Consider the following 22,519-nt stretch of genomic DNA (forward strand, 5'->3'; position numbering starts at 1 on the left):
CAGGCGCAGAGCATTGTATGAAGATCGAACTAACAGAAATCTTTCAAATCAATATTAAACGTGTAGTACTGCTCAATAAACCCGTCAATGAAGGTGAAGCTGACAAAAGTTTGTACAGCAGGTGTTTTGGCTCGGGAGGAGGTGTCTTACATTCAACCCAGCACCTACAGTAGGTATATTAGGTCCCGTAGGATCACTTCGAGGCTACTGTATATCAGTGGGGCCGCTACCAAGCATATATTAGTTACTTTGTATAGTTTTCGAGTACAGCAGAAGAGTCTCTTCCTGTCACGGCCAAGTTACTGCGGTTTGTGGTCATTTGATCAGGTGGTCGGTGCATCTCTAGTATGTTTTTTAGATAGCTAATCTTAGCTAGGTTAGGTTAGTAAGCTGCGACTGGAAAGCTTTCCCTCTCCAGCGCGACAACCAGTAAACTTGCTTCCCTCACACTTCCCCGTCCCTTCGCTCACTCTAAGCATCAATACTTCTCACAAACGCGGTCGATTGATTGCATTTATATCATCATCCGATATTCTCTCTCGCCGCAACATCGTTTGGATCCATGCAAAGTCGTCATGGTGATCCTGCCGAATAGTCCTTTCTTGCAACGATTTTATTGACTTTCAACAGTGATATTTTCTGTTATCAATAGCCGGCATAGGGCCACCCTGTCAAGATTCTGCTGTGCGTTGTATGATGGCTCATTCACTAGGTAAATTAACGAACCAAACCCTAGTATGTAGATATCAGTGTTCTACCGTCACGATTTGCTCAGACGGATTTCCCGGGGGGGATTTATTTTGCCCTCGAAGTTTCTAGTTTGTGTTGTAGTACGGGCGCAAGGCTATCGCAGATGACATGTTCAGAGTACATATCGGCATTGTTGAACAAGACGTAGCAGGCTAGAATTATCCCCAGTGTTTATCGCTCACGATAGGTTTTCTTTTTATTTCCTGTCTTTCTCCTTCAAGACATCCCATTCATCATCCTACTTATTTTCGCTTGGCTATCGGCAACTTGCTGGGCCATTGCGAGCATCCGGATGGAGTTTGGTTAACTTTGTAATCTAGAGTACCTGTGAAGAGATGATGAAAAGGCCCAAGGGTAGAACCCCCGCCCAAGCAGCTAGCATGGCCAATGTGGTAAGTGGCACAAGACCGCACCGACAGCGTAGGGCTTCATGTGCATCCAGGCATACTTGGAAACAGACGCAGTGAGGCGGCGATGTTGAATGGTTTACCTTCCAGGTTGCTTGCAACAGCTGCCATAATAACAGCGGCCAACGTGTCGTTAACATCGGTGTAATCAGGAATCCCTCAGAATAGCTGAGGAACCACACCATTGAACAATACTCTACTGAGGATCAATACACACATTTGATCAGTATCATGACCCTACAGAGTAGTGACGCCCATCAAGCTGTGCCCAACTAAGTGGCCCCTTTGGTGAACCCATTCGGTACCAGTTTCATTTGGGGCAGCTCTCAGCGGCGTAAATGCGAAGCAAGAGAAGAATTAGGTTATATTCCGTGTTTTCAGGCGAGAACATGATTTAATTGGTAATTTTTCTTATCAATTCCACTCTTTTGTTATCTCAACTTGAATCTGTGTCAGTGAACACGCACATGCATAGTTCGTATTTATTTATTAGTTATCGCTCGTTTTATCTGTTTCTCATTTTCATAACACACATTAATGGCCCTTCAAGTCTGTTATATCAAATACTTATTCGCGTTGTTCCATGTTATGGTATCATAGGCCACCATCGTTACGTCATGATCGCTACTATTGTAGCCGCCTAAGCCACTTAGATATATATGTATATATAACCGCAAATCCACAGATCCGTAGGTGACTTCCTTCTGAACTGTCTTTTATATACAATAATTCAAACCTTATACACTACGTACCGTCCCATTACTGCTTAAAACGTTCGGATTCCCGGATCTCTAAGTCTCTCACTAGTGATAAATTTAGAACACATTGATCCGAACAACACGACTCAAAGCTTCATGAGTTTTCCAAGACATACGGACCGGCTTTTAAGCTTTCTCAAAGGTGCCTATAATCGAACCTTCCTTTTTAGGGTTGACTCGCAGAACAATCAGTGTCACATCTACTTAAGCTTACGTTAAAAATGTTTATATCAAGCTTTGATGTATGGTTCTAATTTCCAAGCTCATAGAGACGCTGACATTTTCGACTCCGATGAAAACAATCAATAAATAGCTCAAGAAGCTTCCCATAAAAGATTTCAGGCCTTTTGAAAATTGACAAGGATCTTGAATAGGTAGTCTAGTGACTGCTCTCACTACCTCAACTTCTAACAAGCCAACCTATTGAATAGATAGCGATGTTTCAAGTAAGTAGGCTACAATTATCGCCGAGCTTCTCGTTCAAGAGGCCGATTTTAAGTTTATAAATCCTGAATATATACAACGGTACTAGCCTTCTTCCCACCTTAAACCCAAGAAATTGTGCATACAGGCCCAACATTAGACAAATACGATCTCAGCATTCTATGTATGAATGCACATAATCCGCGGGCGCATAATATTTAATTTATTATCAATTGTACCGCGCGTGAACTTTTGTGCGTGCCGCCTACCTTCTAAATGCCACAAATCTAGCGAGTAGGATCAGCCCCGATGAACGAGTAGGATGTGGCCATATGTAACAACCGTGGATTCTGTCAGATTGCCTTCACAGCAATGGAAACATATAAGGCGCTAATGCAAGCCATACGCAGAAGCTGGTTGTCGTGGCTTTTTGCCATACATACAGTCGACGTTTTTGTCAGACACTGCCTTGAAGTAGGGAATAGATTGTCTCCACCAATAGCCAGAAAAGGCAATTGCAGATCCACAACCAACACGCCTTAAACTGCATATCATTCGCCAATTTGGTTTCTATAACAGCGATTTGTTGTCTTCAACCATGTTCGTGGAATGTTGGCAAGATTGTACTAGCCGGATCTAACCCCAGGTCTTTTTTCGGGGAACATGTGGACATCTACAAACTCCGTGGGCCACAAATAACTCAGGTATATAAGACCGACCTCTCTCTTGAAAACATCGCAGAGTTGAGTCTATAAATCGATTTTCTTCATACATCCTTTCGAAAAAAAAAATTGCAGCCTCCGTTTCCATCACCCACAGCAACCTGGCACAATGATACTTATCCATCCATCTCCCCATCACGTCCCGAGCTTAGTGCAGCAGGAAAGACAGTTGTGATTACTGGAGCGGTGAGTCTGACCGATTTTTATGCGTTGCTGTCTACAATCTAATGATGCCGCCGCTCACAGGGTAGTGGCATTGGCCGGGAAACGGCAATTGCATATGCCACTGCCGGGGCCGCAAGCATAGTGTTGCTAGGCCGTACCAAATGCAACTTTACAACAAACCGCCTCGCTTCTTCCAGGCCATGTGTCGAAGAAGGTGTTCTCTGTGGATGTTACTGAGAAAGATGCACTTCAGCGTGTGGCATCGGCAATAGGAAGCTGGGATGTGCTGATTCTTGCTGCTGGTCACGTTTCGGATCCCTCGCCGATCGCTTCCGCAAGCACTGATTCCTGGTGGCAAGACTTCGAGGTAAAAGCACACATGCGCTATAAATCTTGCTCTGGATTTCTCACACGCTCACTATCGCCCAGACAAACGTCAAAGCTACATTCCTTGGTATTATGGTCTTCTTGCCTACTAAGAACGAATCAAACGCAACCGTCTTAGCACTCACAAGTGGTGCTGTAGCGCTGCCGAGCTCGCTTCAGACGGGACTATCTGCCTATGCTTCATCAAAGCTTGCACAGATTAAGCTGATCGATTTCCTGGCTTCAGAGTAACCTACCGTCTTTGCGGCCACTGTTCACCCCGGCATGATTGTGACAACCATATTCAAGAAGAGCGGCGCAAATGCTAATGCTTTGCCCATAGACCAAGGTTAGTCAACAGCTTTTTTTCTTCTGATTCTCATTATATACGTACGATAATTTGAACACTATGCTGCTATCTAAAACAACGCAGTTCAACTTCCGGCCCACTTTCTAGTTTGGATGTCTAGCTCAGAGGCTACTTTTCTGAAGGGACGTTCAGTCTGGGCTAATTGGGACGTGGATGAGTTGAAAGCCCAGGCCAAGGAAATAAAGTCGGGAGTGCAGATGACAGCAGGAATCAACGGATGGCCGTATCATGCGGATAGTTAAGTTTTTCGTTACTAGGCAAATTTCAGTTAGAAGCCTGTCGTTGTGAAACGCTACACTATGATCAAATCCTCGCCTTCTCGCAATTGATGAGAAAGCCCGCTCGAATTTCAGCTCAAAGTCTGAAGTTATGCGTTCTTGCCTCAATTGACTTTGCGAAACGGGACCATCGAATCTCAAGTCTTCGTTACCAGGGGTAACCAGACTATTGTATACTCGAACCACTGACGCTGTATGTGTATGGTACGGAGTGCACATACTAGCAATTAATCTTTTGGTCATATGTCAGTCTGAAAGCGGTTCACGATGAATACCGTCCCAAAGTTTGCATGAGGTGTCAGATTCTAAGGCAGGGGCGTGGTGAGTGGCCCGATGCGGCGGTGGTAATTTATTATTGTATACTACACCAGGGGTTCAATCCCACGTTTCGGAGCTACAATCCTAAGTGATGTATATAAAAGCTTACGTCTGGACTAGTACAAGTAATTCTAAATGGACTTCTTGATATCATAGTACAGAATAGCCACCGAAATCATCAAGTCGGCAAATGCTTCAAATAAGAGGCTAATAGCATGATACAGAATTATACAGGGTAGTATAGTCAAACCGGCTGATTTCCATGTCTACGGGACTTTGATAAACTTTTGTGTCAATGGCTTGACTCTGGTTAACGGTTCTGGTAGTAGTCGGCCCATGATGCAGATCTTATCTCGATTCATATAACACCAGCCCTTAATTTTTCAATCCGGCGGCATACTGTCCAATCGCTGGTCTTTCTCTGTCTGTTTGTTTTGCATTTTCCATTGCTCCACCGGCAGGCCGGCGTTGCCTTACATGATGAGCCAACCAGATGAGATCGAATAACCACGCAACGATCTTCCTCCACAGATACTTTTCATGCGAGATGACCAAGCTCAGATCATGGGGTACGCTCATGAGTTCAGATGATAGAGGAAGCCCAAGTCTTTATTGAGAGCGCCTACATATAATATTGGTTCTGGCAAATCGGTACTGAAAGTACCTGGCATTTCGAAATCTTTGACCGCTGAAGCTAAACCCAGTCCGGCTGGATTGAGTCTCCACACTCCATGTTTTGTTTGGTTCTTTTCGCAACATTTACTAGACACATCAACATCATAGTTCGTACGTGATGGAATATGCCGGCGTTGATTTCGACATTGTAGGTAGAGGGCTGGTAGGTCTTGTGATAGCAGGTCTTATGCTAGCAGCCAGACAATCCAAATATAGCGGCAGTGAGGTTTTCGTGCTTGAGGCCAGCGATGATTGACTTACGGCCATCTAGTCAATATCCCTAGTATGTGATCAACTCTGATTCAGACTAAGTCTTCGTAGAATTTCAAAACTGTTCCCAAGCTACGTGTTTATCCTACCAGAACCATCCAGAGACTCATATTTGGGTAGCAAGGACTTCAGAGTCGAGAAATGAGGGTTACAAAAAGTCGATTACTCGGAGGATCTGGCGCTCACAACGGTCTTGCTTTCATTGTCACTTCGAAGGCTAGTATCAGTGGATTAACTATGAATATACTAAACTCCAGGGCTGAGTTGGTACCCAACCAAGACACAACACGCTACGGCGGGGCTTAGTGGCGGTTCGTTGCGCTAATAAGCATTTCGCCATGTGTGTGTTTGCTATTGCAGGCTACTGTAATCCTTCGACGTCAATAGCAAGCCAGGATTCAAAATTCTTAGTTTCTTGACCTGCAAGTACTTTCAAGCGTTCAGCAAGACGAATCATTGCATTTATATTTTGAGCGTGATATATCCTGTAGCAGCTTCTTGTGTAATTGAATCCGGCACACTCCCATCATTTCCTGGCTTTCTGCCAAGCTAAGGTTAGTCTAGCTGCGAACGTTGTGGTGCTTCTCATCTGTTAAGAGGGACGCAGCCATGGTTTGGATCCCAGCCGCGGCGAAACTTTGAGAAAGTAGCAGATGAAAATCTCTGGTGTGTATCGGCACCATGTTTTGGGTACAGGACGCCGAGACTCGTGAATGACTGCAGCCTATATTCTGCATAGCAAACAATCTAAGGTTGGTACCACATAGTCTAGAGCCAAGATGGACCACCAGTGGCCACATACAGAAAGCGCAAAGAACAAGTGACTGCCGGATGAGCTGGAGCCTTTTCTTTGCGACCCTGCTTAAGAAACAGCATTTTGAGCATTCCACCATATCTACCCATTCATCCATGTCATGACGCTATGGCTACTTATCATCCCCGATCCCCACAGACGCAGGACCCCCCGGACTATAGCGTTATCGAGCACTATTCCCATTGGTGGTAGCTACTGCGATAGTCCCAGACGTGCTAACGTATGCACCCGTGAATCGGCTATGTTAGCGAGGGGCACCTGCCTCTTTTGGATGCGCTTTTCCCCGCTGGAAATCATGCCGCTCAGGTACTCAGGAACCATATGTACTACCGTCCGGTCTAATAAGATCGACGCCCGCATGTATGGTACCAATCAGATAAATACGACATTCCTCCTCATGATGAACACCTAGAACATTTGTTCCTTGTTCTTCATGGTACGCCCAATCATCGCCAAACAATAGACATAGCGACTCTTGTAAACATGGTACTCTCTATGGCCGATGGGCTACTCGGCGCTCGTCTGCCTGGAAATGGCTTCTTGAGAGCACTTATGATCGGGTCGCTCGCGAGTCTGGTCTGGGGCGACCAGTCGCAGGTTCAAATTGATGCGCGAAACTTGGGTATGCGAAGCCCGAAAAAGGAGCATCTACTGGCTCAGATTGGCGAGCTTGCATACGACATGGACGTCGTAGCGACCACCACCGCTCCGGCGCCCGCAGCCACTACAACATCACTGCTAGACACTTTCCAAGTAGCTGAACCAGTACTCTTGCCATCCAGCGGCCACGCAGACGCGGTGACTGTAACGTTGATGGAGCACCAATTCGCTAACAGCTACGGCTCGCCTTTTGTCGGAAATTACACCCCACCAGACTTTGACTTTGATCATGTCGTCATCAACTTCACCGTCGAGGTCAAGGGCCGGCAATACGACCGCTGGGGCTCCATATACCTGGGGGACATCAACATCTTCTCGACCTCGACGGCGGAGCCTACATCGTACGGGATCACGTGGACCTGGCTCAAAGACGTGACCCCTTACCTCTCGCTCTGGAAGGAGCCGCAGACGCTCATCTTCGAGCTCGACAACGTCGTCACCGACATCTACACGGGTCTGCTCAACTCGACCCTGACGGCAACCTTCTTCAGATCGCCCATCCAGGTCGGCGGCCAGGCGCCCGCGGACCTGATCCTGCCCGTCTCGGCGCACAAGAGCCCCATCACCGCCAGCTTTTGGACCTACCCGGAGGAGGACGCGAGTGCGACGCTGCAGTTCCCGCGTAACGCGAACCGGGCGGTCTTGGGCCTGGCAGTGAAGGCGCAGGGCAACGAGGAGTTCTGGTGGAGTAACGTGCCAGAATCGGCCGTTGGGGCGTTTGATCCCGACGTGGGCACCTACCCAGGCTACTCGCCCTGGCGCGAGGTGCAGGTGCTGATCGACGGGCAGCTGGCGGGGGTGCACTGGCCGTTCCCGACCATCTACACGGGCGGCGTGGTGCCGCAGCTGCACCGGCCGATCGTGGGCATCGACGCGTTTGACCTCCGGGACCACGAGATTGATATCAGTCCTTGGCTCCCGCTGCTGTGCGACGGGGCAGAACACACATTCACCCTGAAGGTGGTGGGGCTCGTCGACGATGGGTCCTCGAGCGCCACGCTCTCCAACACCACCGAGAGCAGCTGGTACCTGGTGGCCAAGGTGTTCCTTTGGCTGGATCCGGAGGGAAGCATCACGACAGGGGTGCTGGGCACGGGATACAACGGGACGACCAACCGGGACCCTACGATCGCGTTCTCGCAGAGCCTGACGCAAAATGCGACGGGGTTCAACTCGACGCTGGACTACACGCTGAGCGTGGCGCGGCAGTTCTCCATCACGTCGCAGCTGCACACGCAGAAGGGCAACGGGACGGCGACCTGGACGCAGAGCCTGTCGTATACCAACGTGGGGGGCCTGTACGCCAACGGGTACGGGGCCATCAACACATTCTCGACGGTGGGGCTGGAGACGGCCGAGGTGCCCGGCGGCTGGGACTACCGGACGAGCTTTTCCTACCCGCTGTACTGCAACACGACGGTGTCGTACTCGCCCGAGGGCAACCTGACGCTGTGGGCGCAGCTGGACCAAGGACTCAAGCTCGAGGTTCAGGGCAACACCGTGTACCCGACGGGCCTGGAGGCGTTCGAGAGGAAGGGGGCGGAGAAGTGGCTCGGCAGCGTGCTCGATACGGACAGGAACGGGACGGCGACCTATCTGCGCTACGGGGACAATACGGTCACGACCGGGGTCGGGCAGACGCATCAGGTGTTCCACTTCAGTGGGCTGACAGGCGATGGGACTTATGAGACGCCGGGGACGGAGCTGTATTTTAGGGATGTGTCTGCCTACAACAATAGCGTGGTGACCGACTATGAAGTCGTTGCAGGTAAGGTTATCAGCTGAAGTTGCTGAGATAAGGTAGTTATGGAATACACGAGTAATGAACAACTGGATCACGAGGAACGATTAATTGGAATTTGGGCAATTCGAGACATGTCGTGAAACTCAGCCCACAGTCGTTATTTGCATTCATATATGCTACGAACGTTTAGGTGCCGACACGTTTGCTGACATGAAAGTGTGGCTAGTGGTATGTGCCTTGGATCTCTCTTTCTCCAGCTTCGAGAGGCCTACCCTGTCGGTGACTGGTACGGCATCAATGATACTATCGAACTCATCATCATCCTCACCGTTGTCCGAGTCGGGTTCTGCGTCGGAGTCGACCTTGTATTTATCATTTCGTGGCCGCGATATCGTCTCGGGCTGTTTCCTGGTGCTCGCGTAATGATCTGGGTCGGAAAAAGGCTTGGCGGCCAAGACCTTGCGCCGGATCTCTTCCATCTCCGCATCGTCTTCGCAATCGTCCGATATATCGAAGGGGTCCTTATCCTTTTTGTCCGTTTCGCCACCTGCAGCTTCTCCTGGTTTTGGCCATTGCGGTTGAGGCTTTTTGCCGAGATATATGCCATCGACGCTATCATTGCCGTCTGAGTTTTCCCTGTCTTCGTCGTCATCATTCTCGTCGTCGTCTTCGTCATCTTCGTCGTCCGATGGTAGGGCTACCCTGTGATTGGAATTTCCGCCCTTCCAGAGGTCATCCTCGTCACCTTCTAGCCTGCTCTCTGTATACTCCCTCTCCAGCCGCTCCATCCATTCGGCCTCGGTCTTCTTGACTCCTTCCTCGTCGGCGCACGCGGCGTACTTTTTGAGAATGCTCGAGTTTATATCCAGGAACGACTGCCCGTAGCTGAACGGCGCAAGGATCTCCTCGGCCCACTCGAGATGGCCACAGATGGCAAAGGCGGCGGCGAGGGCCTCGACGCAGTTCAGCCTCCAGGGCTTGCCGTAGTTGACGGTGTTGGCGGCAACGAGGTAGGGAAGCAGCCTCTCGCACTTGCCGCCGACCTTGGACCAGTTGATCTCCTTGGTGCGGGCCCAGGAGCACTCGACGACGGCGGCGCCGTACTGCTCGATCATTTCGCGGTCGGCGGGGCTCACGGTGTGCTTGCCGTTGGGGGTGATGATAACGCCGTTGTGCCGCTGGCCGATGTGCAGGTCGCGCATCATGCCCAGCTTGATCAGCTTCTTGCCCGAGCACCGCTTCGGGTCGCAGTGGTTCAGGTCCCAGCAGGCGGCCTTGAAGGAGGGCCGGCTGTTGCTCGTGCCGTCTTCGTCGTCATCGCCTCGGGGGACTCGTCGCGGTGGTCCATGGCCTTTGCCGCCTCGGCCTGAGCCCTTGAAGTCTTTCTTGTGGCGTACCATGTTTGATGGGGGTGTGTAAGTTACAGGGTTTGGTACAGGAAACAAGACACGACGCAGAAACCGGAGAGAGTTCTCGAGGAGTGTTGAGTACAGTTCCGCAACAGGCGACTGTACTATACCGACGAGATTGGGCGTGATTAGAGGATAGAACACATGCAGATGTGAATTATGGCCCCCCGCCTGTGACAATTGACATGGGATGAAATTCTGGTGACGTTTGGAGGGGCAGTGGCACAAAATTATGTAATTCTGTCACGCCCGTAGTTTTTTCGCAAACAGTACTAACTTACGGTCCTTCGTACTAACTTACTAAGGTTATATTGTTATGCATCATTGTTATCGTTAAGCGGCGGTATTCCGTAACGGAGCCTATCTGGCAGCCGCCTGGGACTTGAACCTACAGTAGAGCCCAAAGGCGGCACGGATCATTTGGAGATCCGCAAGCCGAACCCCTCATTGATCCCTGCTGTTGTTCTCCATAATTCAGGTAAGGCTGCTGGGCTGCCCGACTGCTGTACTGCACTGCACTGTACAGTACCGCTGCATGGAGCTGTTGGTTGGTGTGGCTGGCTGCAAGTTGTCCAATTCTCCATTCGTCAGTGGATGGCATCAGAGGCTAGCGAGCTTAACCTAGCAGTTTGGCGGCGATAATTCGCGAACTGAGTTACCTATTATTACCTAGAGCAACCCCCCCCCTTCTAACTAAGCACTGTGGTAAGGCGAGTAGCAAAGGTTAGGGGGCACAATAACCCACGCGCCATTGTGTCCATTGTCCATTGTCCATAGTCCATAGCTGGCACTTTTGAGGTTAAAGTGGGATGCCTCATGAGAAGGTCTAGGTTAGGTGATCCTTAACGCCAGATAGTCTCCGACTCTCTACTTTACCACCAGAAATCCAAAGCCTGCACATTGCCCATGGAGTCGGTCCTTGGTTCGTAGAAGGGATCTGCGACCCGATTGACTGGCATATCAACAACACATCTTTTGCGATCGCATCATCACCACCACGACCACCATGGAGGCTGCGTCCGCTCGCGCTGCGGCTAGGGATCGCTGGGGAGAGATGGGATTCCCGACGCCCTCTCAGCTACAGCGCTTCATCTCCTCCGCATGCAGTCCAGAGAACTACGAGCCCAATCTGGCTCTGAACCTCGAAATCGCCGACCTGATCAACAGCAAGAAGGGGCAGGCGCCTAGGGAGGCCGCCGTTGCGATAGTCGGATACATCAACCACCGCAACACCAATACCGCCATGCTAGCTCTGAACCTCCTAGACATCTGCGTCAAGAACTGTGGCTATCCTTTCCATCTGCAGATCAGCACCAAGGAGTTCCTCAATGAGCTCGTCAGGAGATTCCCCGAACGGCCCCCCATCAGACCAACCCGCGTCCAGGGCAAGATCCTCGAAGCGATCGAGGAGTGGAGGAGCACAATATGCGAGACCAGTCGGTACAAGGAGGACCTTGGCTTCATCCGCGACATGCACAGGCTTCTCAGTTACAAGGGCTATACTTTCCCCGAAGTGCGCAGAGATGATGCCGCCGTCCTCAACCCCAGCGATGTAGGTTTGATCTGGTTTGCGAGGCGACACGGACAAAAGCTGACACACTTCTCACAGAACCTGAAATCAGCCGAGGAAATGGCCGAAGAAGAAAAGGAGGCACAATCCGCAAAGCTCCAAGAGCTCATTCGCCGCGGAACTCCGGAGGATCTGCGCGAAGCCAACAAGCTCATGAAGGTCATGGCTGGCTACGACACCAGATCGAAGACGGACTACCGCGCAAAAGCAGCCGAGGAGGTTGGCAAGGTTCAGGCCAAAGCCAGACTTCTGGAGGAAAGGCTCGAGGCTATCCAGCCCGGTGAGAAGCTCGAGGACGGAGACGTTTTCGAAGAGCTCGCCGCAGCCCTGTCGAGCGCGCAGCCCAAGATCCAAAAGATGTGCGAGGAAGAGTCGGAAGACCACGAAGCGGTGGCCAAGCTCCTCGAGATCAACGACAGCATACACCGGACTGTTGAGAGGTGGAAGCTGGTCAAGAAGGGTGACTACGAGGGTGCTGCTAAAATCGCCCAGGGCGCACCTATACCTTCACTTCAAAGTACCGCCAAGCCAGGCGCAAGCGGCGGTTCTGCCGCGAACGAATTGTCGCTCATTGATTTCGACGGGGATGCTTCCGGGACTAACGGTGCGAGCAACAATGAAGGCTCTAGCTCTCAGGCCGGCGGACTTGAAAATGATTTGCTCGGACTTTCCATGGGCGATAGTGGTGGTTTCGGTCAAGCGGGTGGAATCTCCCTTGGATTTGGTGCCAACCCTAGTAAGCCAGTAACTATTTCAGCAAGAAGAACAACCATACTAACTGTTGCAGATGTGCCTGGTTTATTATCTTCGACGACCCAGAACTCTACTGCAGGCGGTGTTCCCACGACTACCTCTCCTCCACCACAAGCTTTCTCTCCCTTTTCCGCTTTCACTTCTGCCCCATCAGCTTCACAATCCAATACCCCCCAACCCAATTTTATGTCTGCCTTCGCACCACCAAAGGCCTCCGCGCCTGCCAACGACCCCTTCGCTTCTTTGACATCCCCACAGTTCGGCTCCAAGCCTGCGACCCCTAAGCCCGCGGCACCCGCACCAGCTGTGTCTAACGATGAGGATGAATGGTCCTTCTCCTCCGCACTGCCGAGCGATACCCCAGCCTTGCCGAAGGAGCATTCTGCAGTGGTTAAGGAGGGTCAGCTACGCATCGATATGAAGGCTGCCAGGTCACCACAAGCCCCTGCTGCCATCGCCCTGTCTTTCGCTTTCTCGAACGCGACACCGCAGCCCATCAGCGAGTTACACTTTGAACTAGCTGTAACGAAGGTAAGTCCCCCCTCCCCTCAGTAAAAAAGAAAGACTCAAAGCGCCCATCCCTCGGCCCTTTTTTCTTTTTTTCTTTTTTTCTTCTTTTACTTTTGGCCTTGATCAAGCGCTGACCGGCTTGATTTCCCTCTCCAGGGTTTTGAGCTCCAAGTCCAGCCCCAGACAGGCCGCAGTCTCAGTGCCAGCCAGAGATACGGCGTCACCCAGAACATGCAGGTCTGGTACACGGGAGACCGGTCGAGAAAGGTCGAGAGCATCAAGCTGAGATGGCGGATGAGCTACAAGCTCGGCGCCGAGACGAAGACCGAGGTCGGCACTATTCCTGAGTTTGGGTTGGCGTAGGGTGTTTTGGTCGGGCCCCGGGGCAAAGCTATAGATAAAAGATGAGAGATGCAAGCTTGAGATGAAAGATGAATCCCAAATTAGATCACGGTAGATTGCCATGACTTCCGAAGAAGCAGAACCCGTCCTATGCCGCTGCGGGGTCTCGATAAGGAGAACGAAATCTTGTCCCTCCTTGCACAGAGAGTGCGGCGTTCGAAAATCATGGTGTCGTGACTTGTTATTGTTATACATGCGCTGGCGCTCATAATATGATTTGCGCTATCTAGTCCTGGGAACCTTTGATGCTAGATCCTCGACAGCTATCTGTTGTACATTTTGACGCCCCCCTCCCCTGCTCTGTACGTCTCTGTACTTTACATATGTTGTCTATAATTTTACAGTCTTGTTTGGTTGTACCTTTCCGGTACTTTACCGCTTCAAGCCCGCCCCGCCCATATTTCCGTACCAGTTACAAAATATTCCTCCAAAAAGAAGTCTATCGCAGGACTCTAGAATGGAGAGGTTTGTGTTTTGTTTTTCCAACCGGCGTTATCTTACAGCGTCCTCTTGGTCTGCACCTCCTCAATGGCCTGGATCTGGTCGCCCTGCTCTAGGTCCTGGAACAGCTCGAACCCGATACCGCACTCACCGCCCTTGCGGGCCTCGTCGATGTCCTTCTTGCCGTGCTTGAAAGATTCTAGCTTGCCTGTGGTTTTTTTGAATTATATTAGCAAATCATGCACCGCCAAAAGAAAGCAATTGGAAGGGCGCAAATAACTCACCTTCAAAGAGCATCTCGCCGCCCCTCAGGACCCGGAGCAGTTGGTTGCGCTCCACGGTGCCGTTACGGATCCTGCACCCGGCAATGTTCTTGTACTGGCGGCCCTTGATATTGATCGGGAAAACCTGGAGAACCTCGGCCTCAGCGAGGACCTTAAACGTGATATCGACGCCTAGGAAGGAGCCGAGGTAGTCACGGACGTCGTCGGTGAGGTGATAGATGACGGAATGGTCCAGGATCTTGACGCCAGCCGTCTCAGCCTGGCGCTTGATCTGGCCCGAGATGGGCAGATTGAAGTTGACGATGGCGGAGCCCGACGTCGCGGCGTGCTCGACGTCGCTCTCGGTAATGGCGCCGGGAGAGGACATCAGGACACGTGGTCGGACCTCGTTGGAGCCGATCTCCTGAATGGCGGCGCAGACCGCCTCCACGGAACCGTGCACATCGCCTTTGACAAGGAAGTTGATCAACTTGGCTCCGTTCTCGTCCGTATCGGATGGCTCTTGCTCTTGCGTACCCCAGCTGCCGTCCGGTCGCTTGTATTTCCCCTCTTGGTTGGCCTTCTCTGCACGACGCTGTTCGCTAAGTTGACGGCGCTGTTCGGCAATCTTCTCATGAGCTGCAGCATCCTGCTCGCGCTCGCGCAGATGTTCACGGTATTCTGCTGCTTGCCGTACACGGCGCTCGTCAGTGCCTTGGATAACCTCGTCGCCGGCGGCGGGTAAGTCACGCCAGCCCAAAATCTCAACAGGGGTTCCAGGTGGCGCTTCCTTGATCTCCTGCCCAGCTTCATTGCGGAGATGTCGGATTTTGGCGTACGTCGTTCCCGCGGCAATGAAATCACCAGGGCGCAAAGTTCCACGCTTGACCAAGATAGTGGCGACCTTGCCGATCGGCTTTAGACTACTCTCGAGAATCCAACCCTCAGCCTGGCCATCGACTTCGGCGCGCATGTCGAGGATTTCGGCCAAAGTTAGAATGTTCTCCTCAAGGTCTTCCATTCCCTGGCCAGTCTTGCCGGAAACACAGACTACCTGAACATCGCCACCATAGTCCTCAATCTCTACTCCGTTGCTGGCTAGGTCGGCATTGACACGGTCAACATGTGCGCCGTCCTTGTCGATCTTGTTGATCGCCACGATGATAGGCACCTTTGATTGTCGAGCATGCTTGAGAGCCTCCAAAGTTTGAGGCTTGACACTGTCGTCTGCCGCTACCACAAGCACGACGATATCAGTTACGTGTGCTCCACGTTGGCGCATGGTCAAGAATGCAGCGTGGCCAGGGGTATCGAGAAAAGTGATCTGCTTTCCAGTTGACATGCTAACAGAAAAGGCACCGATATGTTGCGTAATGCCACCGTGCTCTCCTGCCGCAACTGAAGACTTTCGCAGGTAGTCTAGAAGCGTTGTTTTACCGTGGTCGACGTGTCCCATGATAGTAACAACTGGCGGACGAGGAGGCAGGGTTGAAGGATCCTCTGGAGGCGGACGGGCTTTGAGATCTTGTTGCTCGCCGCTATCGACCGTAGGCTCAAATCCATACTCCTGAGCTACAAGAGCTGCAGTTTCACCAGCCATAATGCTGTCCAACGAGATGCCCTCGAAACCCAATTCGGCCAACTGACCCAAGAACACACTCTTGTCCACTTTCAGGGCAGTCGCAAGGTTAGATATGCTGATGAGCTCTGGAAGGGCGATGGATTGCGGCTCTGTTCTCTCAGCTTCGCGTTTGGCCTTGCGCTCTATTTTCTTCTTGCGTCTCTCAAGATATTCATCATAGTCCATGTCATCGTCCTCATCAGCATTCTCATGTCTCGAGCCGCGCCCTCCACGGGTCTTGCCTCCTTTACGGTCTTGTCCTATCTCGATCTCAAACCTACTGCTGCGATCCGAATCACCGCGCCGACTCCTGCGCCCTTCGTACTCATAGGTTTGAGGTGAAATGGTCGGAGTTGATTGTACTGGTATGTCTTCGGAAGTCGATGCGTCGCCCCGCCCATTCCTTGGAATTGACTCCCAAGCGTCCGAAGAGTTTTCATTCCTCCTGCTACGTGGTGGTTGAGATCTCCTCTCCTGAAACCCCCAGGAGTCGTTCTGCTGACGCTGTTGAGGTCTGTTAGACCTTTGTTGAGGTTGATCAAACTCCTTGCCCCAATCAGTAAGAGGCGCCGATGGCCTCCTGGGGTCTGATGCCTGTGTTGTGTTTTTTTCCATCATAGACCAGAAATCCTGACTCGTGCCTGCGGTGTTGGTGTTGGCGTTGCCGTTGCCGTTACCTGATTGCTGCCGCCTCGATAAAGAATCCCACAAGCCGCCTGTACTTGATGCCGCCTCTTCGGCTCGATCAGACGCACGTCTCGTATCTTGTCGCTCTTTATCCGCCACAGAATCCCATGTGCTTCCAGTTCCGCGAAATGCGGATGGCTGACGCGACTGTGGATGAGTAGCAGCCTGCTTAGTCCGGGGATACGACGATCCATCGGGTGCCTTCTCATGCTGCTGTTGGCCAAAGGCGTTGGATCCAAGCAGACGAGTTAGGTGTGGGGTCTGTATCTCGTTATCTTCTATTGGTTTTGATGGTGGACGAGGAGCGGGTTCTGGGGGCTCTCTTCGCACAAGTGGTTGCGGAGGTATGTAGAAGTCACTCCCGACGGTCCTCGGGCGTATCGACCACGCCGGCCTCCGTTCACCCGAAAAGGGCTTCTCGCCCCGGTCTATGAAGTTTGGTTTGGGTTTCTCCTGCGGCTGACTATTGGCGAACACTGGCGGGGCTTTGTAACCTCTACCCGTAAGCGTTTGAGGTTCCTCCATGAAAGGCTGCTCTTTCGACGAGTCTCCGCCGTTAAACACCGGTGGTGAGCTGTATCCAGCCCCGGAGAGAGAGGCTGGCCTGTTGTTGAATGGAACCCTTTCGGTTGGATATTGACCCTGACCTCTGCGACTCTTGGTGAAGTCAAACCTCATGGGGGGTGGTTCTTGGCGCCGAACGTTGTCCAAAATTTCTTGCTGCTTCTTCGGGTTCCAGGTATTCCTGAAGCCCAAGCCGGGCTTGGGGGCTCCCGCAGCTGCTCGTTCGTTGGCGATGCGGTCGGCTTCGGCTCTTTGTGCCGCCATGTGTTGACGTGCTTCTATCTCGTGGGGTAGTAAGCCGGCGGGCTGAGAGGTTGTAGCTTGAGGCGTGCTGCTCTTGGTCACACCGGGGACTGCTGAGCTGGTCGCAGCCGGTCCGTTTCCAAAAGCTGGGTTGCCCCAGCCAGAGCCGCCTCCTCCGAGGGGACGACCTCCAGGAAAGGAAGATTTGGAGCCGGGAAGATTCGATCCATTGTCGCAAAGTGATCTCGTGGTAGAGAGAAGCCGCTGGGAAGGTAGTTGGGTCCGCCGTAAAGCAAGTCTGTGCTGGCAGAATGCGCAGACTGAAGGACTGCGCTGGATGGGTAAATCATGTCAGCAGAGAGAGGTAAACATAACCAAATAGTAGGCAAGGAAAGTCATACGTCTGAAATCCCCCTTCTCAACATCCTGTTACAACTGGTCGCCAATGACTATGCGACATTGGGGAAATGCTCGTGTTCAGGAAGCTCCAAAAGCTCAGCACCAACAAATTAATTATGATTCGGCAAAGCGATACGCGCGCCCGCCACAGGCCCAAGGGCCGACGTCAGGAAAATCAACGGGGGGCGTATTTGATTGATCGGACGAATGTGGGGCCGGATTAATCGAAGAAACCCGGTGCAATTTCATATCGTAGGTACAGTACGGCTAATAAGAGACCGCGCGAATTGAATAAATAAATAAATGCAGATTCAATTGGATGGGATTGGGTCGAATTGAATTGGATCGAATCTGAACTGCCACACTCGCTGGAACCTTGACCATGCTTGCACTGAAGGCCGCGAACGAACCCCTGGCAGCCTAGAGTTTAACTTGGGCCCTTCAGCCACATTTCCAGATGCCAATTCCCAATTCCCAATTCCATCTTCTGCCTCGACATTTGAAATCATCATCACGCTCTTTTTTCCCCCGCGCGTTCAGCCTAATGCTGCCAAGCTGAGGTCTCAATCATTTCAATCAGTCAACATGGTCAAACAACGAAAGGGCGGCAAGATTGGTGCCCCCAAGAAGAAGGGTTCAGGACTGCCTGCGCCTTTCAAGGCGCCCCCTGATGTCCTGCAGCCACTCATTGACACCCTGGACCTGAGGCACGTGTACATCTTGCACGTCGACAACAAGCCCGCCGACCTCAAGCGCAAGGTCTTCATCGTCCCTGTCCTCATGAACGTCGCCATCCTCCTGTTGTTCATCTGGCGCATGTACGCCATTCTGCCTTGGTACCTCCGAGTCCTGACCTCAACCCTGGGCTATGCCAATGAGACTACTCTCGTAGCTGCCGAGATGGAGTGGGAGACCCTCCTGCCCGAGGTCGGCAAGCGATCTGGCCAGTTCATGCTGGATCTCATGCTCTACGTCTTTGTCTGGCCCTGGCCCTACGAGTTCTTCCTCGGACTCGAGCATGCCAACCCCGTAGCCTGGCGCCGGAACGTCGGATTCCGCGATCGGGAGATTGTCGCCCGCCGCAGCAGAGCCTGGGACAAGGCTCTCAAGGATGTCATCAACGACAAGAACTCCAAGGATATCTTCATGAACATGGTCGGCATCGCTACTTCTCCCAACATCACCAGGGACAGGACCGGCTATCTACTCATGAACAAGGAGTGGAACTTGGACTGGGCCACTATGATCGACGCAACCACCATGGTCGATAAGAAGATGGCTGCAATTGAGGCCTTCAAGCTGGTTGTCCTTGTCTATCAGGAGGAGTATGGCTGGATAGTGGTAGACCACAAGCTTGACGAGGATCCTGCTGAAGATGAAAGAAGGACACAAATCTTGCTGTTCAGGGATGCACTCTCGGCCATTGGCAAGGAGGACCTCTTCTTTCGCTGGATCGAGGTTGTCCAATTTGAGGCCAATCAGCCTGGTGGTTTCACCGCCGAGAGACAGGGGGTCGTCGCGCAGCAGGTCAGGGATCTTTTCCAGAAAGAGGGCGTCGATTTCGACCAGCTATGGAAGGACAGCGTTGGCACAGATGGAATTGCAATCTAGAAGTTCTTGAGAGCCTGTACATATGCGATGACTACCTGAAGAGGCCATGATTCGTTTTCCATTGGTGTGCGAGCAGCTACCGGATTTACAACTGATCAATTACTTACGCCAACTGAAATGATGTCCCTTACTCAGAAGAATAGGCGCTGGTTGCTAGATGCTGTACGTCGAAGCTGGCGGCCAACCATAATCCCTCCAGGCTACCAAGAGCGAAGTGACATAAAGAAACAACATCCGTGCACATACAAAGCTACGCCAGCGTCAGATCGGCCCTACTGCCTCAATCAACCTTATATGAGTCTGTGCAACCAACTCAGTTCATGTTCTGCCTTCAAGACTGTCGATTCGCAATTTGACCAACCACAGACTGCGCCAACTTGTAGCCGCCTATCCTATACAGCCAAGAGTTCTATTTGCAGCAACAACAATAGCAACAGCGAAGGTCGTGCTGAAGGTACACACAACCGTGCCTCAGTTCCCGGCGGCCGACTATAAGCCTGTTTAGCTTCGCAACAGGACGTTGTTGAAAGGCATATATCCTGCAATTGATCATGTCGTGTAGGATAAGAAAATTAGGATTACCATACGACGGGGAGGGTTCATTCTGGAGATGGTTCTAGTTTAATCCGTTGATAATACGATACATTTACTTGTACATTCTGCCTGTTTGCGAAGTAGCCAGTTGACATCACAGGTTTGTTCTTTGGCGATCGCATATGACCATAACGTAATGCTTTCTGCGCAGATTTCATCACATCTCAACCATTGTTCTGCTTCCATTATTCCCGGGCGCGTCATCAACACCGCGCCGACCCTGGGCCCGGCGGCGGGTTCGCAAAACTCGGCGACGGGACCCCTGGACAAGAAGGACGGCTCGTACGTCTCCACGGCCCTGGTGAGTGACATGTCGCTGGACACGACCTAGAAGCATGCGGGCCAGAACGAGAGCGTCGCCGAGCTCGCCGTATCCATCGCCACGCCCAACGCCACCGAGAATTGGTCCGTCTGCCACCAGCTCCATAGTCCCCGCATACAACCAGACTTGGAACGACCTGTTCAGCGCTGACGATGACGGGAGTTGCAAGTCGGTGTTTCCCGAGGAGTGCCTCGCCATGCTCAAAGTGGTCGGGTGTGCCGTTTCTTTCATTGGCCCGAGAAGTATCCTTATGTGCCTTCTGATTCCGACATCTACGTATGAAGTGAGTTCTTTTATACGTTGTTTTACTATTTTACCATTTATTTCCCTCCATAATATAAAAATATTCATTCTTTCTCCATCTTTTAAATCGAAGAACACAATGTTGATACAATCCTGTTTGGAAACGAACAGATAGCAGCGCCAACTCGGTCCTCAATGCCGACGCCTTTTCAACCTCGAGAACCCCGTCCACGACGTCGCCAACACGACCGAGGTCGAGTTTCTCTCCAAGCGCGTCTTCCCGGTCCTGGCCGAGTGAATCAACACCAAGACGTCCGAGACACTCCGGGCCGTTCCTTGTGTCCACGGTAACGTATCGGCGGGCGCCACGTCTAACACCGGGAACTCAACTTCAGACCCCACGGGAACGTCCAGTAGCCCATCCAGCGCTTCTACCAAGAACACTGCTACAGGTGTGGGCGGGATTGCCGATGTGAAATACTTGTTTGGCGGGGCTGCAATGCTGGTGGGTTACATGGCGTATTAGATTATACAATTATAGATTCCCATTATGCAGCGCGACACTGATGGTGTTATAAGAGGCATGTGGTAGCTCAGAAGAATCCCTTGGGAATTTTTGAGTTATACAAGACATTGATAATGGCGGAATATATTGATGATGTGCACACTGTCGTGAAGGTACGTAACTGTTGCCATGCGTAACCCAATGTATCAATGTCGTGCGCGTAATCATCATTTTATTTGCCCTTTCCCTTCTTTTTGGGGGGTCCAGTCTTGCCTAATGCAGCCGCTCGTAACTTTGCCTCTCGTGCCTCAATCTCTAATTTGCGTTCAGCATCACGGGCCTCCCTCTCTTCCTTCTCAACCTAGCCAGTGTTGTTAGTAAATTAATATACTCGGGGATCCGCGGTTGCACTTACTGCAGCGACCGCTGCCTTGTCCTTTCGTTCCTGCCTGAGCACCGCCAAACGAGCCATATCTGCCTTGGATTCATCTGTCTCACCAGCCAAATGTGCCTTGCGCCATCTCTCTTGGCGCTGCTTTGCCTCAAAGGCTTCGCGCTCCTTTTTGTTCATGCCGGCAGTCGTCAAGTTCTTGACACCCTCGGTGACCTCATCGACAGGCACCGTGGGTGCCTTGGCCTGGTTGCGAGCAGCCTTGGAGTGGTTAGGGTTTGCGGGCATATCATCGTCACTTTCTTCTTCCGAGTCCGAGGGCATATCGCCGACCTGGACCGGACCCTTCTGCTTTCTGGCGATGGCAGCCTTCTTTTGCGCAGCCTTTTGCGCCTTGCGCTCCTCTCTGCTCAGCTCGGCAGCCGGCTTGGATGGGCCGTCATCACCGGATTCCTCCTCAGACTCCTCGTCCGAATCTTCGTCGGAATCGTCAGAATCATCGGAGCCCTTGTTTTTGTTGGCATTCCACATGCTGATCTCATTGCCGTCAGCGTCGAGGGGTCGAAGATCACGAGAGAAGTGATGGCCACCTGACAAAGCGAGCGGTTAGCTAAGCAAGCTGGCATGAAAACTGGATACTTGGTGCATACCTCCTCTGGTGAACTTCTTGAACTTTCCACCACGTCCTCTTGAAGCAGCACCTGGCTTGCCAGAAGCTCCAGCCATGATTGCAGCTTTGGCCAAAGTATGGTGGGATGGCGGGGTGTGTCGATGTGAGAAGAAGAACTGCGCGCCGGAGTGTCAGAGATGCGACTGAAGACAAAACAAGACAGATGGGGAATCAATACTCGAAAATCCGACGCCTGATGGGTCAGGGTTTAAATGTACGATCTGGTCTACAATGATTTCATTCAACCACACCCTAGACAGGAGAGGCTACCAAGGCAAATGATGAAAAGAGTCACAATAACGAAGCAGATAGGCGGGGTCGTTGGGTTTGCAATTGGCTGGCTGGCTTTGGCTGCTATTTTCATCATCGCTGCCCCGCATCGCCAGCGCCCCTCTACTGACTCACTGCGGGTGGCTTACTTTGTTGTTATTACATGCGCTAATCCCAGCAGCAAGCCAAACAGCCTGTGTGCTAATTTTTAAACTCTCCCAGGGTCATTTCCCAGGCTGCCAGGGTCTGAGCTGATGCGTATCGTGGCAGGATGAGACCCCACTTCGCAGCTATCGATTACCGGTAGAATGTTGCTCCAGCGCCGGCAATT

General features: G+C 51.8%; 7 protein-coding genes across 7 annotated transcripts; 4 read left to right on the forward strand and 3 right to left on the reverse strand.

Moving 5' to 3' along the window:
• Window positions 1–3,001: 3,001 nt before the first annotated feature.
• On the forward strand, window positions 3,002–4,203 carry BKA67DRAFT_596360 (uncharacterized protein; the record flags this gene model as incomplete). The annotated part of the gene is made up of 7 exons (XM_046105294.1): window positions 3,002–3,022; window positions 3,136–3,246; window positions 3,307–3,379; window positions 3,423–3,592; window positions 3,655–3,839; window positions 3,906–3,940; window positions 4,025–4,203. 7 exons carry the CDS (start codon window positions 3,002–3,004, stop codon window positions 4,201–4,203), a joined length of 774 nt encoding a protein of 257 aa, XP_045950831.1.
• Window positions 4,204–6,440: 2,237 nt separating this feature from the next.
• On the forward strand, window positions 6,441–8,840 carry BKA67DRAFT_588851 (peptide N-acetyl-beta-D-glucosaminyl asparaginase amidase A-domain-containing protein). The gene has a single exon (XM_046104396.1). The coding sequence runs from the start codon at window positions 6,800–6,802 to the stop codon at window positions 8,759–8,761; it is 1,962 nt and encodes a 653-aa protein (XP_045950832.1). The 5' UTR covers window positions 6,441–6,799; the 3' UTR covers window positions 8,762–8,840.
• On the reverse strand, window positions 8,829–10,498 carry BKA67DRAFT_588852 (uncharacterized protein). Its single transcript, XM_046104397.1, has one exon. The coding sequence runs from the start codon at window positions 10,118–10,120 to the stop codon at window positions 8,897–8,899; it is 1,224 nt and encodes a 407-aa protein (XP_045950833.1). The 5' UTR covers window positions 10,121–10,498; the 3' UTR covers window positions 8,829–8,896.
• A 637-nt stretch (window positions 10,499–11,135) lies between these two features.
• BKA67DRAFT_528921 (VHS domain-containing protein) lies at window positions 11,136–13,325 on the forward strand (the record flags this gene model as incomplete). The annotated part of the gene is made up of 4 exons (XM_046098992.1): window positions 11,136–11,681; window positions 11,757–12,435; window positions 12,487–12,983; window positions 13,119–13,325. 4 exons carry the CDS (start codon window positions 11,136–11,138, stop codon window positions 13,323–13,325), a joined length of 1,929 nt encoding a protein of 642 aa, XP_045950834.1.
• Window positions 13,326–13,861: 536 nt separating this feature from the next.
• On the reverse strand, window positions 13,862–15,875 carry BKA67DRAFT_528663 (mitochondrial translation initiation factor 2; the record flags this gene model as incomplete). Its single annotated transcript, XM_046098970.1, has 2 exons — window positions 13,862–14,013; window positions 14,090–15,875. 2 exons carry the CDS (start codon window positions 15,873–15,875, stop codon window positions 13,862–13,864), a joined length of 1,938 nt encoding a protein of 645 aa, XP_045950835.1.
• Window positions 15,876–18,167: 2,292 nt separating this feature from the next.
• BKA67DRAFT_542669 (uncharacterized protein) lies at window positions 18,168–19,193 on the forward strand (the record flags this gene model as incomplete). The annotated part of the gene is made up of 1 exon (XM_046101142.1): window positions 18,168–19,193. The coding sequence occupies one exon, from the start codon at window positions 18,168–18,170 to the stop codon at window positions 19,191–19,193; it is 1,026 nt and encodes a 341-aa protein (XP_045950836.1).
• A 1,581-nt stretch (window positions 19,194–20,774) lies between these two features.
• Window positions 20,775–22,356, reverse strand: BKA67DRAFT_144327 (uncharacterized protein). The gene is made up of 4 exons (XM_046095074.1): window positions 22,097–22,356; window positions 21,899–22,034; window positions 21,273–21,838; window positions 20,775–21,218 (listed from the first exon to the last, which is right to left on the reverse strand). The coding sequence occupies exons 2-4, from the start codon at window positions 21,972–21,974 to the stop codon at window positions 21,090–21,092; spliced, it is 771 nt and encodes a 256-aa protein (XP_045950837.1). The 5' UTR covers window positions 21,975–22,034; window positions 22,097–22,356; the 3' UTR covers window positions 20,775–21,089.
• Window positions 22,357–22,519: the final 163 nt, after the last annotated feature.

The sequence above is a fragment of the Truncatella angustata genome, assembly GCF_020726525.1.
Source record: "Truncatella angustata strain MPI-SDFR-AT-0073 chromosome Unknown BKA67scaffold_15, whole genome shotgun sequence".
NCBI lineage: Eukaryota > Fungi > Ascomycota > Sordariomycetes > Amphisphaeriales > Sporocadaceae > Truncatella > Truncatella angustata.